Below are 16,507 nucleotides of genomic sequence, written 5' to 3'. Positions count from 1 at the left end.
TCTTGAGGCTTACACCCATACATATACAAACACGGTTTTGAAAATAATCTGTATGGTAGTATTGCTAATAATAGTACTAGAGTTGTTTCCAGCATCTGGCAGTAGTCAGATGTAATTCAAAACAAAGTGAAGAATAATGCGTATACTTTGGCCTCCATGGCTGTAAACAGCTTTCCTTTTCATTATCGTCTTTTCATTTGGGACTGTCATTCACCCCAACTTTACAACACAGTAATTTATGCTTGAATAAAACAAGCATTGAAACTGTTGTGGAATATGCTGCTGCTTGATTGTTGAAACAGTAAAGGAAGAAAGAAATCATAGAACAGGAGGTCTTTTGAAGGTGGTTAGATGTAAAGCTGATTTCTGGTATGTATTTTCATAGCCCACAGTGCCTAAAGCATCTGTCATTTCAGGTCATGGCTCAGAAGGCTAACTTTTAGAAACATTTCATGACAAATTTTTGCCAACAAAATATTACCTGATTGTTTTCAATACTGTAGCACATCTTGGCACAGAGGTTTTAGTATGTAGATTGTGGCCAAGCCAGGGCATCAATACATTCTTTTTTTTCATGCATCTTCACTGCATTCTCATTTTAGTCTAGAACTTTTCTATGGCTATTTTAGGCTAATTGCTGTGTGTGAACTGAGATGCAAACTGAGAGGTAAGAGTCAAGGCTTCAAGACAGTTTAAATTTGTATGTGAGATATCTAGAACAGATATGGTTTCGTTTTTTAATAAAAGAAAAGCATTTGGAATGCAGGTGCAATGACACAGGGTTTTCTTGAATTGTTTGGAGATTGGTACTTTTTAAAATCTTGACACCTTTTGCTATATTTTTTATTTTATATATATCTTGGGTTTTGAGCAGCACAATTTCTCTGTAGTTACTTTTATAGCTACTTTTATTATCTACGGTCTTTAAAATGCAATACTATCTAGTATCGATGCGTATATGAAAAATGATAAACTGAACTTTTGTCATTTTGAACATAGAAAGGAATTTATAAAAAACTAGAGATTATAAATGTATGTAATATTCTGATACACTTAGCGCAATGCTTCAGCTGTGAAGTTGAAGAAATACTATCATTTTGAAGGCAACTTTTTACCATTCACAATACCTGAGTGCTGTCACAGTCTAAATTTTAAATTTTCTGCTTTTAATTAATGTAGTTGTTTGAGTTTTGTGGGATTTATGTGCAGATAGCATAATACAAGTGAAACTACAGTGTTGAGTACTTAAGCTTTTTACCCATTTTTAGTACAAAAGAAAGTTAGAAATTATCATACAACATTCAGAAATGGTTAGAATTATACTGTTAATGTTAATCATATCATTTTTTCTTTCTATTTTTAAGGCTTCACAAGGCTTGCAGCTCAAGCAGTATCTATTGTAATCAGCAAGTTACCTACAGTGATTGCATGTTTGCCTCCCCCAGTTAAATACTTCTTTTTTCTGGCTGAGAGAAAAATGTCAAGAAACTTTGCTGAATTGAAGAAAGCTGGTCTGCTTGTCTGGAACTTGATTGTAATTATATGTCGGATATTTGAGGATGGAAATACTGCAGAATTTTTAACAGGTGCAACACTTGACAGATGGAGCAAAGAAAAACTCGGTTTAGTTCGTGTGTGCTTAGAAAGTATTATGGGAAAACAGAAAAGTGGTCCTAAGCAAGTGACCCAGAAGATTATACAAAGCATTGAACAGCAAAGACCAAACTGGATTGAAAGCCAGTTGCTGAAGGCAAGAAAATTGAGCATAGACTGGTAAGAACATAGTATTTCTCAAATGCTATTATTTGCTCTTTATTTTACTGGATTATTGGCATGTTTATGGCTACTGCTCAATTTTAAGGAAAAGAGATGAGCAGTGATCTTATATGAAACAGATTAGTCCTTAATATTTATATACCATGGGTTTGTAATTTAAGTTTATTGCTGAAACACTAAAACCTGGTTGTTTCATCAGAATGGTGTGTTCATAGCACTACAAGATTTCATGTTATCTTGATGAACCAAAAGTATGGACAAGTCCATTGTTATATCTTTCAAAACATGAACATTTATAATTTAATTTTACTGCGGTGATTAAATTAAGAGGAACTGTGAGAAGTTTTCAGTGTTCATCTGTGAATAAAAAGTAAGCATACTTTGTTCTAAATCATATCAAACCCTGAGGCAATTAGGGTATATCAGAAAGACAAGAATAATATCCTGCTGTGCCTTTCTGAGAAAATACCAATTTTTCCTTCAGATTTGACATTAAGATCTTTACAGTGATTTTTCGAGGAGTTGTGTACATGTCAGTGTGTTTGTAGTCCAGTCTGCTTTAATGTTGCAGTCATGTATCATTCTGTAAAAATACCATTCATCAACTGTGCAATATTAGCTTGGTTGGAATAACATGACTTACAATTAAATTGTAACTGCCGAAAATAAGATTGCTAGTTTTTTCAATGAGTTTTCTTGAAGGTTGCAGTTGTTATTGTCATGTCAGGATTTGTCCCTATGAACAAAGGATACAGTGATTGTCAGCTGGAACTAGTGACACCACTGAACAGGTTTTCATGCAGTGCTTTAAGGGAAGTGTTACAGTGTCCTGTTTCTATGAGTTTACAGTGTCCTGTTTCTATGAGTCCTCAGTTAATGTGGGTAGCAGTAATAGATGTGGTAAGCAGTAATAGTGTCATGCAAACACTCATTGACACTGGCCTTTATTATCTTTGCATTTCCATTAAATTCTAATTTACAAGATCCAATTCTTTGATTAAAAGATTGAAGCTAGATGCCAGTGACTGACGGAGTTGTAGAATAAAAAGGCATAAAGATAATTTGTAAATTGATACTTAACATAATGGTCCCATAATACAATTTCTAATGTCACTGAGAGACTAGGTACTTCTTAAGAATACAAATACAGGAAGACAATATTGTGGATAACCTGTAAAAATTAAAACTTGAGTTAATTTACACATCTTCAGAAGCTGAGAATTTTAAGTTAATATGCTACTGTATTTTCTTTTGTAAAATACCACATGTTACATGTTAGGTATCAGATTGTGGAAAGTAAACATGGGAAAATGTTTCTGTATGTCTACAGTGTCAAGCAAAGAGAGAACTAGCTTGTGACTAGACCTGGTAATTTTAAGCTTAGAAGAATGAAGAATACATTGCCTGCTCTCCAAGTGAGCAGTTACTTGATGCAGTTATGAAATTGACTCTCCTGACTTCAGTTGCATTTCTGCAATAGAAATCTAATATGAATGTTGTTTTTCCACTTTTCATTCAAATATTATGAGTCAATATCTGGGAGAAAAAAGATCCAGTTTATAAATACCTGAGATATGAAATCTAGAGATAAGTGTTATTATAAATGCAAATTACAAAACTAATATATTAGAACTGAATATCAAATAGTCAATTAAAGTAGTGGCCATATAGCTACTAAACTAAAAACAGTCTTTCAAGAGGAGATTTATGATTTTCATGAATGAAATTACTATATTGTAATTATATACTATGTGTTATATTGGTGCTATGTAACCATTCAATAATCAAATGATTTTCTGTTTTAGCTGGATGCATGTGCATATATATATACATATTTATAAATGTTTATAGACTTCTAATAGATACACAGGAAAGAAAAAACCCAATAAATTTTGAAAAATTATTTGGGACTCACCTACATAGCCATAAAAACATTTTTGAAGTGTAGTGAGTTTTTGCAAGTAAAATTATTGCTTGACTTTGTTTTATGTTATTGTTATCAGGATTGCTATTTACATAAAAAGTCTAAATAATATATATTAACTTAATTTTAAAGAGTGTTTAAAAAATTATAGCCTTCATTGAAAGGTTCAGAAAACAGCAGAGGTTCTTTGCCTGTCTTGGGTACTGCCTGAAAGTATTACTATTCATTAAAGTAACCTTCACTTTTATGGTAGCACCAGAGCTGTAAACAGTCACGTTAGATTCTAAAAAACACGCATCCTGGGAAGAAAAGAAATGTCTGTCTTTGCAAAGTAATTTGTCGAATTGAAGATTATTGTTTTTCATCATGGTGACCCTGACCTTGCTGGCTGGGTGCATATACAGATTAAGATGAATGCAGTTATTCCTTGGCTGAGGTCTGCCTCTCTCAGGGCACATTCTTGCTAATGACATGATTGATAGGCAGTCCCAAATCCAGAAAGGAAGTCATTAATCATTGTGCTGCCTGAATCCAATCATCTGCTTCACCTGCACAGTAACGGGCAGTAAAGAATACAATTTGGGTGCTGGCACTGATACATTCCTTTGTCAGACATCCTTAGCTTTTTCAATGTTAGTTGCTAAGAATTTTGACAAGAAATTCAGGTTGTATCTCTATGTGGCATCAAATATCAGCCTTAAATGTGCTTTAATTTAAAGATCAATTTCTTTGAAGCTTTTCTGTAAAGTACACCATAATAATATGGTATTGCTTACTTACATTCAGCAAAGAACAAAATTATAGTTTATATTTTGAAACTATTTGCTCTGTAGGACATTCTGAAACTGCATGTGGAAGCACTATCTGCTTTAATGTCCAGCAGCTGTGCAGTATTTCAGAGAGCATGTAGGTCAAACAGCAACTTTCAGAAGGACTGACTTGGTAACCATGGCACACTTTAAACAGTAAACTGCAACCACAGTGGTTTTGTTTTCCGGGTTTTGGGATTTTTTTTTGTGTTTTGTTTTTTGTTTTACTTCTTAATGAATACAATACTGATTTTTTAATTAATTGATAATGCTTCCTTGGTTTTTTTAATTAATCCAACAGTGTCTGTAGAAAAGACAATATATTCTTGTTAATCTTTTGAGTTCTTGATACATACATGTCAAATACCTATGCTGCAGCTCTAGTATTTGAGGAAAATTTTAGTACCTCTTCTTTCTTAGACTTCTTTAGTAGCAGTACTAAGATAGTAACTTGTGGTTGTATGCAGAGTCTGGCAATTATTCGAGATTTGAATGCACAATTTTGGAGGCATTTGGGAATGTCACCTTCAGATTTGCATTGGTAGAAGTTTCACACAAATACAAAAAAAGCCCCAAGGAACAGTAGAGGGCAGAAAATGCAACAAGTGGCAAATACGTACCTTTTAAATGGTTAAAAACATAGCAATGGAAAGAAAACTACTTCAATTTAAAACTTCTAACCTATACTTAGAGTAATGGCTACCTTTCTGACATGTTAATTAGGCTTTAATATATGCTGTGACAGGCAAGAAAAATGCACAAGACATCGAATGTAAATGCCATTTCTAGTACCAAAGATACTTCTCTAGCGGAAACGAAAATATTTGCTACTTCTTTATCCTTAAAGAGTGTTTTATGTGTTCATCTTTCCAATTAAGGTGATTAAAATTAGTATAATACTGTTATTTAACACGTATTATGTGAGAGATATATGTAAAACAACATATGTCTAAGTACTTCCAGGTTTTTTGAGCATGTAGTTCTAGCTGAGTTGATATTAATATTTTGTTCTTTATAAATTTAACTTAGGACTGTATCTTTTCTGTCTTCTAGTGCCTCAGTCACAGTTAAAGGTGCAACATTAGAGGAAGGAGGTATTGCACTTGGATTCTCAGAGCATAATATAAACATGATGGTCCTGGATATCTGCCACAAACCAGGTGGCAGTGAGTACCTGAGGCAAATTTATCACATCATCCGGCTCAATGAGGTAGGGAAAGGGCCTTTCCACAGACCAATTAGGTGTGTACTGGCCTGGGGCAACATCTGCTGGCAGCTAAGGGTTAGTCAAGGAGGTGATAATAGTTCTTAAAATCAATATAGAATCCTATATTGTGTTTTAATAGAATCCATTCAGTTTAGGCTTTTGTGCATTTCTACAGAAAAGACTATGTTATAGCAAACACTGTAGATTTTATTTAGGTACTTAGACAGTAGCATGGCTCATAAACTTCCTTCAGTTTCATATTGTAGACCATAAATTCGTTTTAGGAGTCTGAGCACAGTAAAAAAAACCAACTATCTTGATATAAGCAAACAAGCAACCCCTATGGCAGTACTGAGGAAGTAAATGAAATCTTACTCAATGTAGACAATTCTGTTCAGCCAAAATGCTTTTAAAATTACAAGATAGAAATTCAGATTTATTTGCTGCATATGGAATTTTGGCAATGTATAAGAATAATTGCATTATTTCTAAGGCTGTTCTAAATTGCCCCAAGTTACCAAAAGCATTCTGATTTTATTCACTGAAATAAACATAGGTTTGTTTAAATTGTACAGTAACACAACTTAATTTAGAAAGTTCTGGTTTTAGTTTTAATTACTAAATTCCTTGAATGCATAAGCAGGTGCTTAAGACCCTTGCAAGTGTACAGAAGTGTTTATAATAAAATACAAAATAATGCAAATATAGGCAGAGGCCAGGATTTTTCCTCTGAAAAACCTGGTAGCAGAAAACCCTGACTTAGAGAGCTATGTCTGTAGGGAGGCCATAGAGAGCACCTTAGTACGCACACTGTGCTTCTGAAAATAGGATCCAACTGTTTAGTTCCTAAGTACAGGCTTAAAAACAACCTTTATGAATCTGCATTTGGAAGCATCAGAAGCAATGTAAGCATATATGCAGAGATGGCAACCTTACATTAGTACAGTACAGAATCCTTTCAAGTTTCAATTTTTACTGAACAATTAACTGGTTTAGGGAGTGAAGTGAAAACTATTACTGTAATAAACAAAACTTCTTCACCTGGAGCACATTCAAGATTACCCTTATGTATAAAGGAGTGTGGAAAAGACCACTGAAAATAGCATATAGTCCAGCAGTTAGGACAGTTACCTAGGGGACAGCATATGCAGGCTCAAATCTTTATACTTCCTGGTTAATACAGGGAATTGAATCTGCATCTTCCACGTCTGAACTAATTCCCCAAACCTCCATACCATTAGCTATCAGCATGGAACTCCTTCTTTTTCCCCTGTTGGAGTTGTTTTGCCTTGTAGAAATAGTGGTAAAAATGCATTCTGTAACTTTTAGGGTCAAAAATAGAATGATACTGTAGCTGAAGGAATAAAATGCACATCCTGGGTTTTGGAGACCCTGATCTAAGGTCTGACTCCTGTGAGTATTCGGTTATTTATACAAAGTGGAGCAGCTCCAATAGGAGGTATGAAGCTGAGAGAATTAGGGGAAAAAGGGACTTCAGCCTGACTTTCCACATCCCAGGTGTCTCTCCTCGAATTTCTGCAGCTAGTAAGACCCTTTTTAAAAATAGAACATTTCTCAGTGGAAAAAACTGTATTGTTTTAAAAAAGAAGAAAAAGAAGAAGAGAGATCCTGACCAGCTTGAGTGAGAGAAGAATTTAACTGTATTACTTTCAAATGCCTTTGAAACCATTAAAAACATTTTAATGCTTAGCATGGTATTATGATTATGGACTTTTCAATATTATTTTTCAAAACCTAAATTATGTGTTATGTGCCTGCTTACAGAAATAGATTTGATTGTGTACTCAAAGGTCCATTCTTTTGTTTAAAGACTCCTTGGAATGTCAAGGGATTGTGTTTTTAAAATAAGTTTAGAGATTTGTATGCCACACTGCTTGGTAATCATGGGTAAAAACAAAATGAGGAGATGGAAAATTGTTCTTAATAATAGTCCTTAGAAAAGCAGATGAAAAGGGATATGGATTCTTGGAAGCTGGATTTGAAAATAGATATATGATTTTATAAAAATTTTTAACAGTTACTGTAGCACTCAGAACAGCTTGCAGCCCTTCATGTGTTATCCAAAAATAATAATAATTTTTAAAATATTTTTTTAGTAATGACAACCAAAGACATAACTCTTCTGAGCTGTCAGGCTCAATAATATTCTGTTTACTTGGTTTGATGCCCAGTCAGTGTACTGAGGATATAGTTGCCATGTTTACAGATGTGATTTCATATTTTCACATTTTTGAAACATGACCCTTTCAGAGCCTATGATATTTACTGTACTAAAGGGCATCTTTAATATATTTACCATTGTTGAATCAGTCTCTTCATCAAAAGCAAATCCACAGTATTTTATTAAAGACAGAAAAATACCTTTACTGAGGTCAGTTGTATACCACTTGAATTTTTCAAACACTGGCAGGCAGGTGTTAGCAAAATGGGTCAAAATCTCCCTCCTAACACCACTGTAAAATTAAGAAACAGGCATTCTTTTTCACAGCGCCAAATGCCACAGGGATGTCTCCACCAGAATTGTGCATGTCAAGTACAGAAAAGCTCCTGCTTTATGTACTGTATTTTACATAGATATTCATTGATTTTTCCCAGAACTAATCATACATATAATAATAATTTCCTGGAGACCCATAACATGCCCTCCCCACTTTGCGCATGCCTTCGTCTGTCCCAGGGGTCCCTCTGGTGGTCCCAGACCCCAAAGTTACCAGTTCAGTGAACTGGTGTTGGTTTCTAAAAAGGGAGCTGAGATGGCCTGCCCAGACTGGTTCATTATTTTGTTAATGTTTAACATGATCCTACAGAATACGTATTGTGCCATTCTTTAGCCACTGGTTTTGCAAAATAAGCATTGTGTTTTCCCACCGGCTGAGGAAATAGTTCTTCATCTGGCAACACATGGACAGCCATTTCCAGTATTGCTTCTGAAAAAGCAACACAATCTACTTCTGCTGGCTCTGTTGCATCCAGAGGGCTGGATTGCTGTAGTCTACAGATTTTGCAAAAATGTGTACATGGAAGGCAGTACATTTATGAAAAGCTGATAGATGTACAAGAATAGCTTTTAAATAACCTCCTTCACCGTGTCTCTGAAATCTTTGTTATGGCATAAAGTAGTGAATTAATAAATGAATGGGGAAATAAAAATCCAGATATTTTTGAAAATCTGAGTAAAAATAGCTGAAAGGGGTTATGTTTTCACAGTTGCTTTGTGATATTGTTTTAAGCAGAAAAAAATCTTAATTTGTTTTTCTCCTGTTGGTTGGTTGGGGTTTTTTTCCATACACTAAGACAATTTTGTGATTCTCTTGGTTGGACATGAAATTTGATTGCAACCAGCAGAGAGACATTCCTTCTATTTCTCTTGCCCTTGTGCTTTTCCACTTGCAGGCCCCCCGTTTGTACTAGTACTAGAAATCATGTGGCTTGTTTATCTGGATGAAACCTTTTTTTTTCCTGGCTTTCACAACATATGCTAGTGCCAACACAAGGGAGAAACAGCTACAGTCTGTGTGGCCTTAAACTGAATTAGTGCCTTTCAGGTCAGGCCATAATTGGGTAAGTTTAAACAGATGATGAAACTCTTCTTTTAGAAAGACCTACTGGGAGGCACAGGATGCTCTGGCAGGTAGTGTGCCTGTTACTCTACCTCAGTAGTACTGCAAATAAGCGGAGCATTTGCATCCATCCATCCTAATGACTCACCTTGAGTACTTGCTCCATGTAATGGATTTCGTTTTATAACAATAAACTACTTAATCACAGTAGTTATTCCAGCAAATGGATGTGTAAATGTTTCATTATCTAGTTCTTCATAAAATGGTTCTATTTAATCAGAACACTTTATTGGCCTGCAATGATGATTTATTTACATAGTAGTCAAAGAAGTGAAAACAGAAAAGATGGTGTCCAAAATAATAATGCATCTGTTACAGTATCATTTCTAAAATTGCAATGCAAATCATACTGCTTCTAGTCTTTGAACGTTTAAGCAGCTAAAAATAGCTTTCAAGAGTGGGAGAATATTTATTACCTGTGTTTAAATAACATGGTTACATGTTAATCAAAGAATTGATTTATAGTCATATAGTAATGGTTGACTGTTTTCCAAAAAGTTTAATTCAAAAGTCATGAAAAACATTTGTTGTTCACTCCTACATATACCTAGCATATATATATATATAAATAAAATGAGAACTTATACACATAATTTGACAAGAATTTCAAAGCAAAGGTTAGATTGTTCTGTTTTGCTCAAGCTGGGTGCATGTGTTCCAAGGTTATTTCTTGTTCATTGTAAAATGGTGATATTCTTTAAAATGTTTCTATTTTTTAAAGGATTTTTAATTCCCCACTGTATTAAAAGGAACTTCTGTGTTTCAAACTTATGGTCGAAATGTACGCAAATTTCACGTAGAAAGCTAGATGGCCGCTATTCTGTGGTTGCTTTTTCTTCCAAAAGGAATATTTGAAAGAGCAGCTGTCTTGTGAGAATTCTTCTGAAGATGTTGTTACCTCGAGTCAATGTCTGCCTTTGACGCTGAAGGGCAGAGAAGAGCAGCCTGTCTTCAACCCTTTCCAGGTGTACAGACAATCTTATGCAAAAGTATTCAATCAGGTTTGTGAAAATCTGAAACTGTGGTTATAATTTAATTTTTACTTGTTGGTATTATTACGATCATGATAATGACAAAGACTGAATGTATGAAAATGGACTTATTGATGTCTGTTCACATTTAACGAAGCAGAAAGGAATATTATTTCTTGGGAGTGTAATGAGGGTACCCTCTACAATATCACGATGTTCAAAAAGCCTTTACTGGCCTTTTCCTTGATCAGAATTATTGCATGCAAGAGCAATTTGTGTTTACTTACACTTTCTGTGTTCAGTATGCTGAGGGAAAGCCCATAATAGCAATGACTTTTATTACATTTTGTGCAATAGTACATAGGGTTAGTCTGTCCTTTGAAAAATCATATCAGAACTGTGAGTTCACATTTATAATCTTCCTCATGGGGTTTTCACAGATATGTTGAACAGCCAAGTAGAGAATGTTTTAGAAATACAGAGATTTTACAGAACAGTGAGATGAAGTGGGTTAAAACACACACACAGAAAAAGCATAAATTTCTGTTTTTCTTTAAGTCATGCTTATAATATGTAAAGGATTACAATTTTCTTATTAGAATTTAGTTTCATGGTAATGGAACAGTTAAAGAAAAGAGATCTAGTTGCCTAAATCTCTGCTGGAGCAGTTTATGACCAATTCATTACACAAAATGCTAGATAGTTTCTGATTTCACTTTTATACTTGAAAAATCTTATGCCATTGTTTCTCATATATTCTTAATGTGTCATCAGCGGTTTTGATTTCAGTATTCAATTCAAATATTTGAAAATATGTGGTATTGCAGTGACACGAAATTCACTTTACAGACTTGTGTGGAAATGCATCCTTTTTCAGCACAGCCCTGCTTATACACAGTGTAATCTCTCCAGTTTTGACTATTTTGGTCTATTTCATCAGCTGTATTGCTGTAAAATATATTTGTTTTTCTTACTTGTTTAATGAATGCTTAATCATTGTCATGTTGCAATAAAAGTGTTAATATCCTGAAAAAGGAGACAAATACCAATTCCACAAGGCTGCTCAAGGCTCCTCACTCTAGAGAAACACGCTTTATAGAATCCTTGAATCAGCAGAATCATAGAATAGCTTGAGTTGAAAGGAACTTTCTAATCAAGAATCACAGAACCACAGAATGGGTGAGATTGGAAGGGACCACAGTGGGTCATCTGGTCCAACCTCCCTGCTCAAGCAGGGTCATCCTAGAGCATTGTGGGCAGAGAATTGTGCCCAGATGGTTCTTGAGTACCTCCAGTGAGGGAGACTCAACAGTCTCTCTGAGGAGTCTGTTCCAGTGCTCAGTCAGCCAGGCAGTAAGGAAGTTCTTCCTCATATTCAGCCCAGAAAGCCAACTGTTTGATGGGCTGCATCAAAAGGAGTGTGACCAGCAGGTCAAGGGAGTTGATTCTGTTCCTCTATTCTGGTGAGACCCCACCTGCAGTGCTGCATTCAGCTCTGGGGTCCCCAGCACAGGAAGGACATGGAGCTGTTGGAGCCAGTCCAGAGGAGGAACAGCAAAATCGCTAGAGGGATGGAGCACTTCTCCTATGAACAAAGTCCAAGATAATTGCAATTGTTTGGCCTGGAAAAGAGATGGCTTTGGTGTGACCTAATTGCAGCCTTGCAGTGCTTGAAGGAAGCTTACAAGAAAGATGAAGAATATTTTACATGAGCATGTAAAGGGGACAAAGGAGAATGGATTCAAACTGGCAGAGAGTAGCTTTAGATTAGATATTAGAAAGAAATTATTTCCTGTGAGGGTGGTGAGGCAGTAGAACAGGTTGCCTAGAGAAGCTGTGGTTGCCCTATCTGTTTAAAGTGTTCCAGGCTAGGCTGGGCAGAATTCTGAGAAACCTGGCCTAGTGGAAGATGTGCCATGCCCATGGGAAGGGGTTGGAACATGGTGAGCTTTCAGATCCCTTCAAACCTCAATCATTCTATAATTCCCTCCTCTAGTTCTATTTCCAAGCTTAATGACATTATTAAATAGTTCATTAAACGTTTACTTAGTGGTGTGGGACTGTCCATTTATAAAACAGTGATCAGTATAGCTGAGTGTCTGGTTTCCAATGAAAATTATTGCCAGTGCCTGTAGAAGATGCCAGAGCACTGACAAGGAACCTTTTCTTATTCATTCACTTTCAGCTTTCTCAGTATTTTATTTTTTCTTGTTACTCTTATTTCCCCTTCGTACTCTGTATTTCACATTTGTTTTTCTACTTTAACATGCATGGCAAAGATGGGGGATAGGGAGTAAATTAAGTAAGGAGAAGGAAAGTGATGAAATATAGATGGAAGGAATAGGAGGGATTGCAGTGATTCTGCTCTCCCAGAGGAACCAAGTGCTGTCTGTAAGAAGAAAAAGATGCACTCAAAGTTATACTTTACTATTTATTTAGGTTTATTTTTATTGTTTTGACTTGCTTAAACTTTTTTTTTTTACTACTCAGTGCTGTTTCAGTGTTACAGCAATAATTTTACTTATTTCTAGCCAAGAAGATTAAATTATAGTCTCTACTTGACCATTGCTGACAATGATAAGGAATATTATACAACAGGATTTACTGTTTTTTAAAAATAAGAATGTTGTGTATGGTCTCTTGGCTGCCCACTGATGATGTAGATTACTTTTGTTTATTAAATAAGCAATATGGAGTTACACTTGTTCATATTTTCTAGATTTAATGCTGTTTATAATACAGCATTAAATCTAATTATGATACAGGTAACTTCTTGAATTCCAGGTATACCAAATTTTTCATGGCATAACTTTTTGCTGACAGCAGAAAGTGCAAAGTGCTGTTACATAGAAAGTTACCAACTATTTCGCTTTTTGGACAAAGAGTAAAGCTTGCAGACAAAGTAGTTGATCAGAATGCTATCAACAGTTGGAATCATAATGGTTAAAAAACTTATTTATTTTTTATAAACAGTGGCTGTGTCCCTAATGAATTAATTGCCATTTATTGGAAAAAAAATCTTCTTCTGTGGACATGATTGATATAACCTTTATAAGTCCTTATTCTAGACCCCCTTCTTTGGTTAGTACATCACAGCTGGAGCTTTAATGTACTGATCATATTAATGCTGATTAATAACTAACCAGCTTCTTTCCATGTATCAACAGCCAGCCATTACTGAATGGAACTGGGATTGGTCAAGCTTGCTGCCAGGTTACTTGGGACTGAATCAGATGGCCTTCAGGGTGCTGCTGTCACACAGGTAACAGGATTTTGGCAAATCACCACATTTTCCTTTTGTATTTTTGACTTTATAATAGTGAATACACAAAGATTTTAGTGGTGAAATTTTCTGCATTTCTTTTTAAATACGTAGTTTTAAAGCGTTTTAAAGAAAAAGCCACATTTTTTCTGTAGTAGTTGATCCATACTCAGATGTCTTTCAATTCTTGTTTTGAGGTGTATAATTTGTTCTTTCTGTCTGAGACAGAAGTCTATGAATATATGTTGATATTGCACTTAAATAAGGCTTTGGATAAAAATTAGTAACTTTTGCAAACCAATTTGCAAAATTTCTGCACAGAATTCAGGCTATGTTTACTCGAGTTGCAAAGGATCTGAAATTCAGTTGGGGGCATGACAAGTGTAGCTAGAAATAGAAAGTGTTTCCTTAAAAGTTTTGAATTAATCAAAGTTATTCTCATATTTTTTTGCCTTTTCACTTGTAAAATGTAACTGTCTAATTCAGAAACTGCAATTTCTTAAATTCAGAAAAATTTAGGTGGAATTTTTTTGGAGACGTTGTGTGGGTTTTTTGTTTGTTTGTTGCTTGTTTTTTGTTCATATTTGTCACTTATGAAAACTGGAAAACTTACATGTTGCACACTGAACTATGACATTAATTTCTTAATTCTGAATCCTCCTGATGATATTTAATACAATCCTATCAGTCAACTTTTGAACTGACTGTTCCTCTATCTAGAAACTACAGTGACGATTTCAAAAGTGTGTGAATTTGCATGTCATAAAGGTTTTGGGATTTTTGTATCATTTTCTCAATTTATCACCAGCAGTTGGTCTTAAACATTTAATTCTTCCTTCATTTCATATATAAAGTACTTTTACAGTCTGTTTTGAGTCTTCCATTATAATTCAGATAAGATTATTTCTTTCCCTACCCAAATTGTTCTTTCCCAAAAGTTTAATTGCACAAAAAATCATGCCAGCAAAAATTTGTTACTCAGTTCTCTTCTTGATGTCCTTTGTTACCTGTTACCAGACAGAATGTGAAACTTCACAGACTTTTTGTGTTAAATGTCAGAGAAAATACAGTACTATTTTTTTTGATGGTTCTTCTGTTGATTGCTATCTCATGTCCTTCATTAAAAATGAAGTAGATTGTCCTTTTAAAAGAGGCTCTTAGACTAAAACTGGTTCTTGAACTTCGCTTCATGTTATTGTCATCAATATGAGCCAAAGGGAGCAGGAGGCTGCTGTGATTTACACAAGGAAACATTTTGTGTGGACATTTCATACTTACTGTTCCCTTAAAACACATTTTATTTTTCTTCTGATCTCTTTATAGACATTAGAAAGAAATCATGTGTATGTGCCTCCTCTCTCCTTGTCTGTATTTCACATCCTTGTCATATAATCTATTTTTTAAAATTTAATTAATTTCCTAATTGTTGTCATCTTTCCTAATTTGAAAATGTCTTAATTCATTGCCCTTCTACATGGTAAGGAAATTCTCATCTAGAAGTGACATTATGCAAGTAATTAATGATTAGAGCATGGATCTATTATTTCAACCACTCTGCAAACCAATGCATCATTTAGATCACTGTGATCATAAAAAGTAGAATAGCTGATCCAGTATCTGCCATAGCAGCCAGCATCGACAACACAGCTTGTCTTTATCTGACTTTATTTTTATCATAGCTACAGTGTGTCTGCTCATACTTTCAAACTGACTAGGACAATTCTAGCTGTTCTTGTGGCTACACAAACAAGCTTTGCAGTAAGACTCAAGTGAGCCCTAACTTTAGGTGATTCTTCATGATCCTTCCTAGAACTGCATAAATCAGCCTTACTTGTGCTCGAGACTTAATGTTCAAGTTGAATGAGTGTGTGATTATTTTGACCTCCCATTTATGGCAGGCCTATTCTGTTTCTTCTGTTTCCCTCCTGAGATGAGTTAAACAAAACCATGGGCAGTACTTGAGCTGTTTCAGAACCATCAGTTTATAAAGTGGAGCACCATAATATTTAAATTATTCCTTCCTGTGACACATGCTAAAGCTTTCCCTGAATAGTTATATCTGTGCAGGCAAAAATATTTTCACCGGTTCACAGTGATGTTAGAATGATATTTATTGCCTTCTTTTCATATTTCAAGAAAAAATACTGTCAGTTGCATATGAAGTTTAAAAAGCGCAGTCTTTCTTTTGAGGAAAAAAAAAGTGAAAATGCTTAGGGGACTCATTTACAAGGGAAATGCTCCCCTAACCTAGTTAATGACTGAGTTAGGTGAGAGGGCGTTATGAGAGCATTGTCCCAGAGCCAGCAAGTCTTAGGCAAATTAATTGGTTGGTGGTTAGGGGAAAGTAAAATACTTTTAGGACTGGTTAAAAAGGAAATTAATTGTTGTCTACTACTCATTGCTGGCTTCACACAATGATGGGAATCTAATCCATGCATTCCTATAATCCTCAAAGTAAAAGGGTCCAGAAAATTTTTCAAATTAAAGATGTGGTGGTTGTAAGGCTCCGGAATCCTCTCACTGAGTCCCTCAACAGGGCTTACAGGGATTTATGTATGTACCCGGAGTTAAATACAAGGGAGGAATACCAACAAGATACTCCTCAAGAGTCAAAACAACAAAAACTTAACTGGCAAACTGGAGAAAATCAGGGAACTTTAGAAAAACTTTAAAGCAACATTGAATCAATGAAAAGCATTTGACAAAACATTAATTTAGCAAGCTCTAAGGCCATTCAATTTAACAAAATTCAACCCATCTGATTTTAATTTACTCAAAAATAAATAATATATATGTATATATATTATATATAGTTTGAACTTGAAAAAAAAAAGTTAAAATGTATTTGTCAATTATACTTGAAACAGTATCTTTTAGTAATAAGATCATTAACATTCAACTAACTCATGAACTTGAT

General features: G+C 34.8%; 1 protein-coding gene across 1 annotated transcript in view; it reads left to right on the top strand.

The window, feature by feature from the left end:
* Positions 1-16,507, top strand: part of KIAA0825 — a 230,629-nt gene that overhangs the window by 110,115 nt on the left and 104,007 nt on the right. Inside the window, exons 16-19 of the mRNA XM_084224964.1 lie at positions 1,365-1,773; positions 5,563-5,719; positions 10,203-10,358; positions 13,496-13,590. Of these exons, the coding sequence (XP_084081090.1) occupies positions 1,365-1,773; positions 5,563-5,719; positions 10,203-10,358; positions 13,496-13,590 (817 nt within the window). The remainder of the gene's footprint in view (positions 1-1,364; positions 1,774-5,562; positions 5,720-10,202; positions 10,359-13,495; positions 13,591-16,507) is intronic.

This window comes from Fringilla coelebs (genome assembly GCF_963513975.1).
Source record: "Fringilla coelebs genome assembly, chromosome: Z".
Classification (NCBI taxonomy): Eukaryota; Metazoa; Chordata; class Aves; order Passeriformes; family Fringillidae; genus Fringilla; species Fringilla coelebs.
This window is presented reverse-complemented; position numbering and strand designations above follow the sequence as displayed.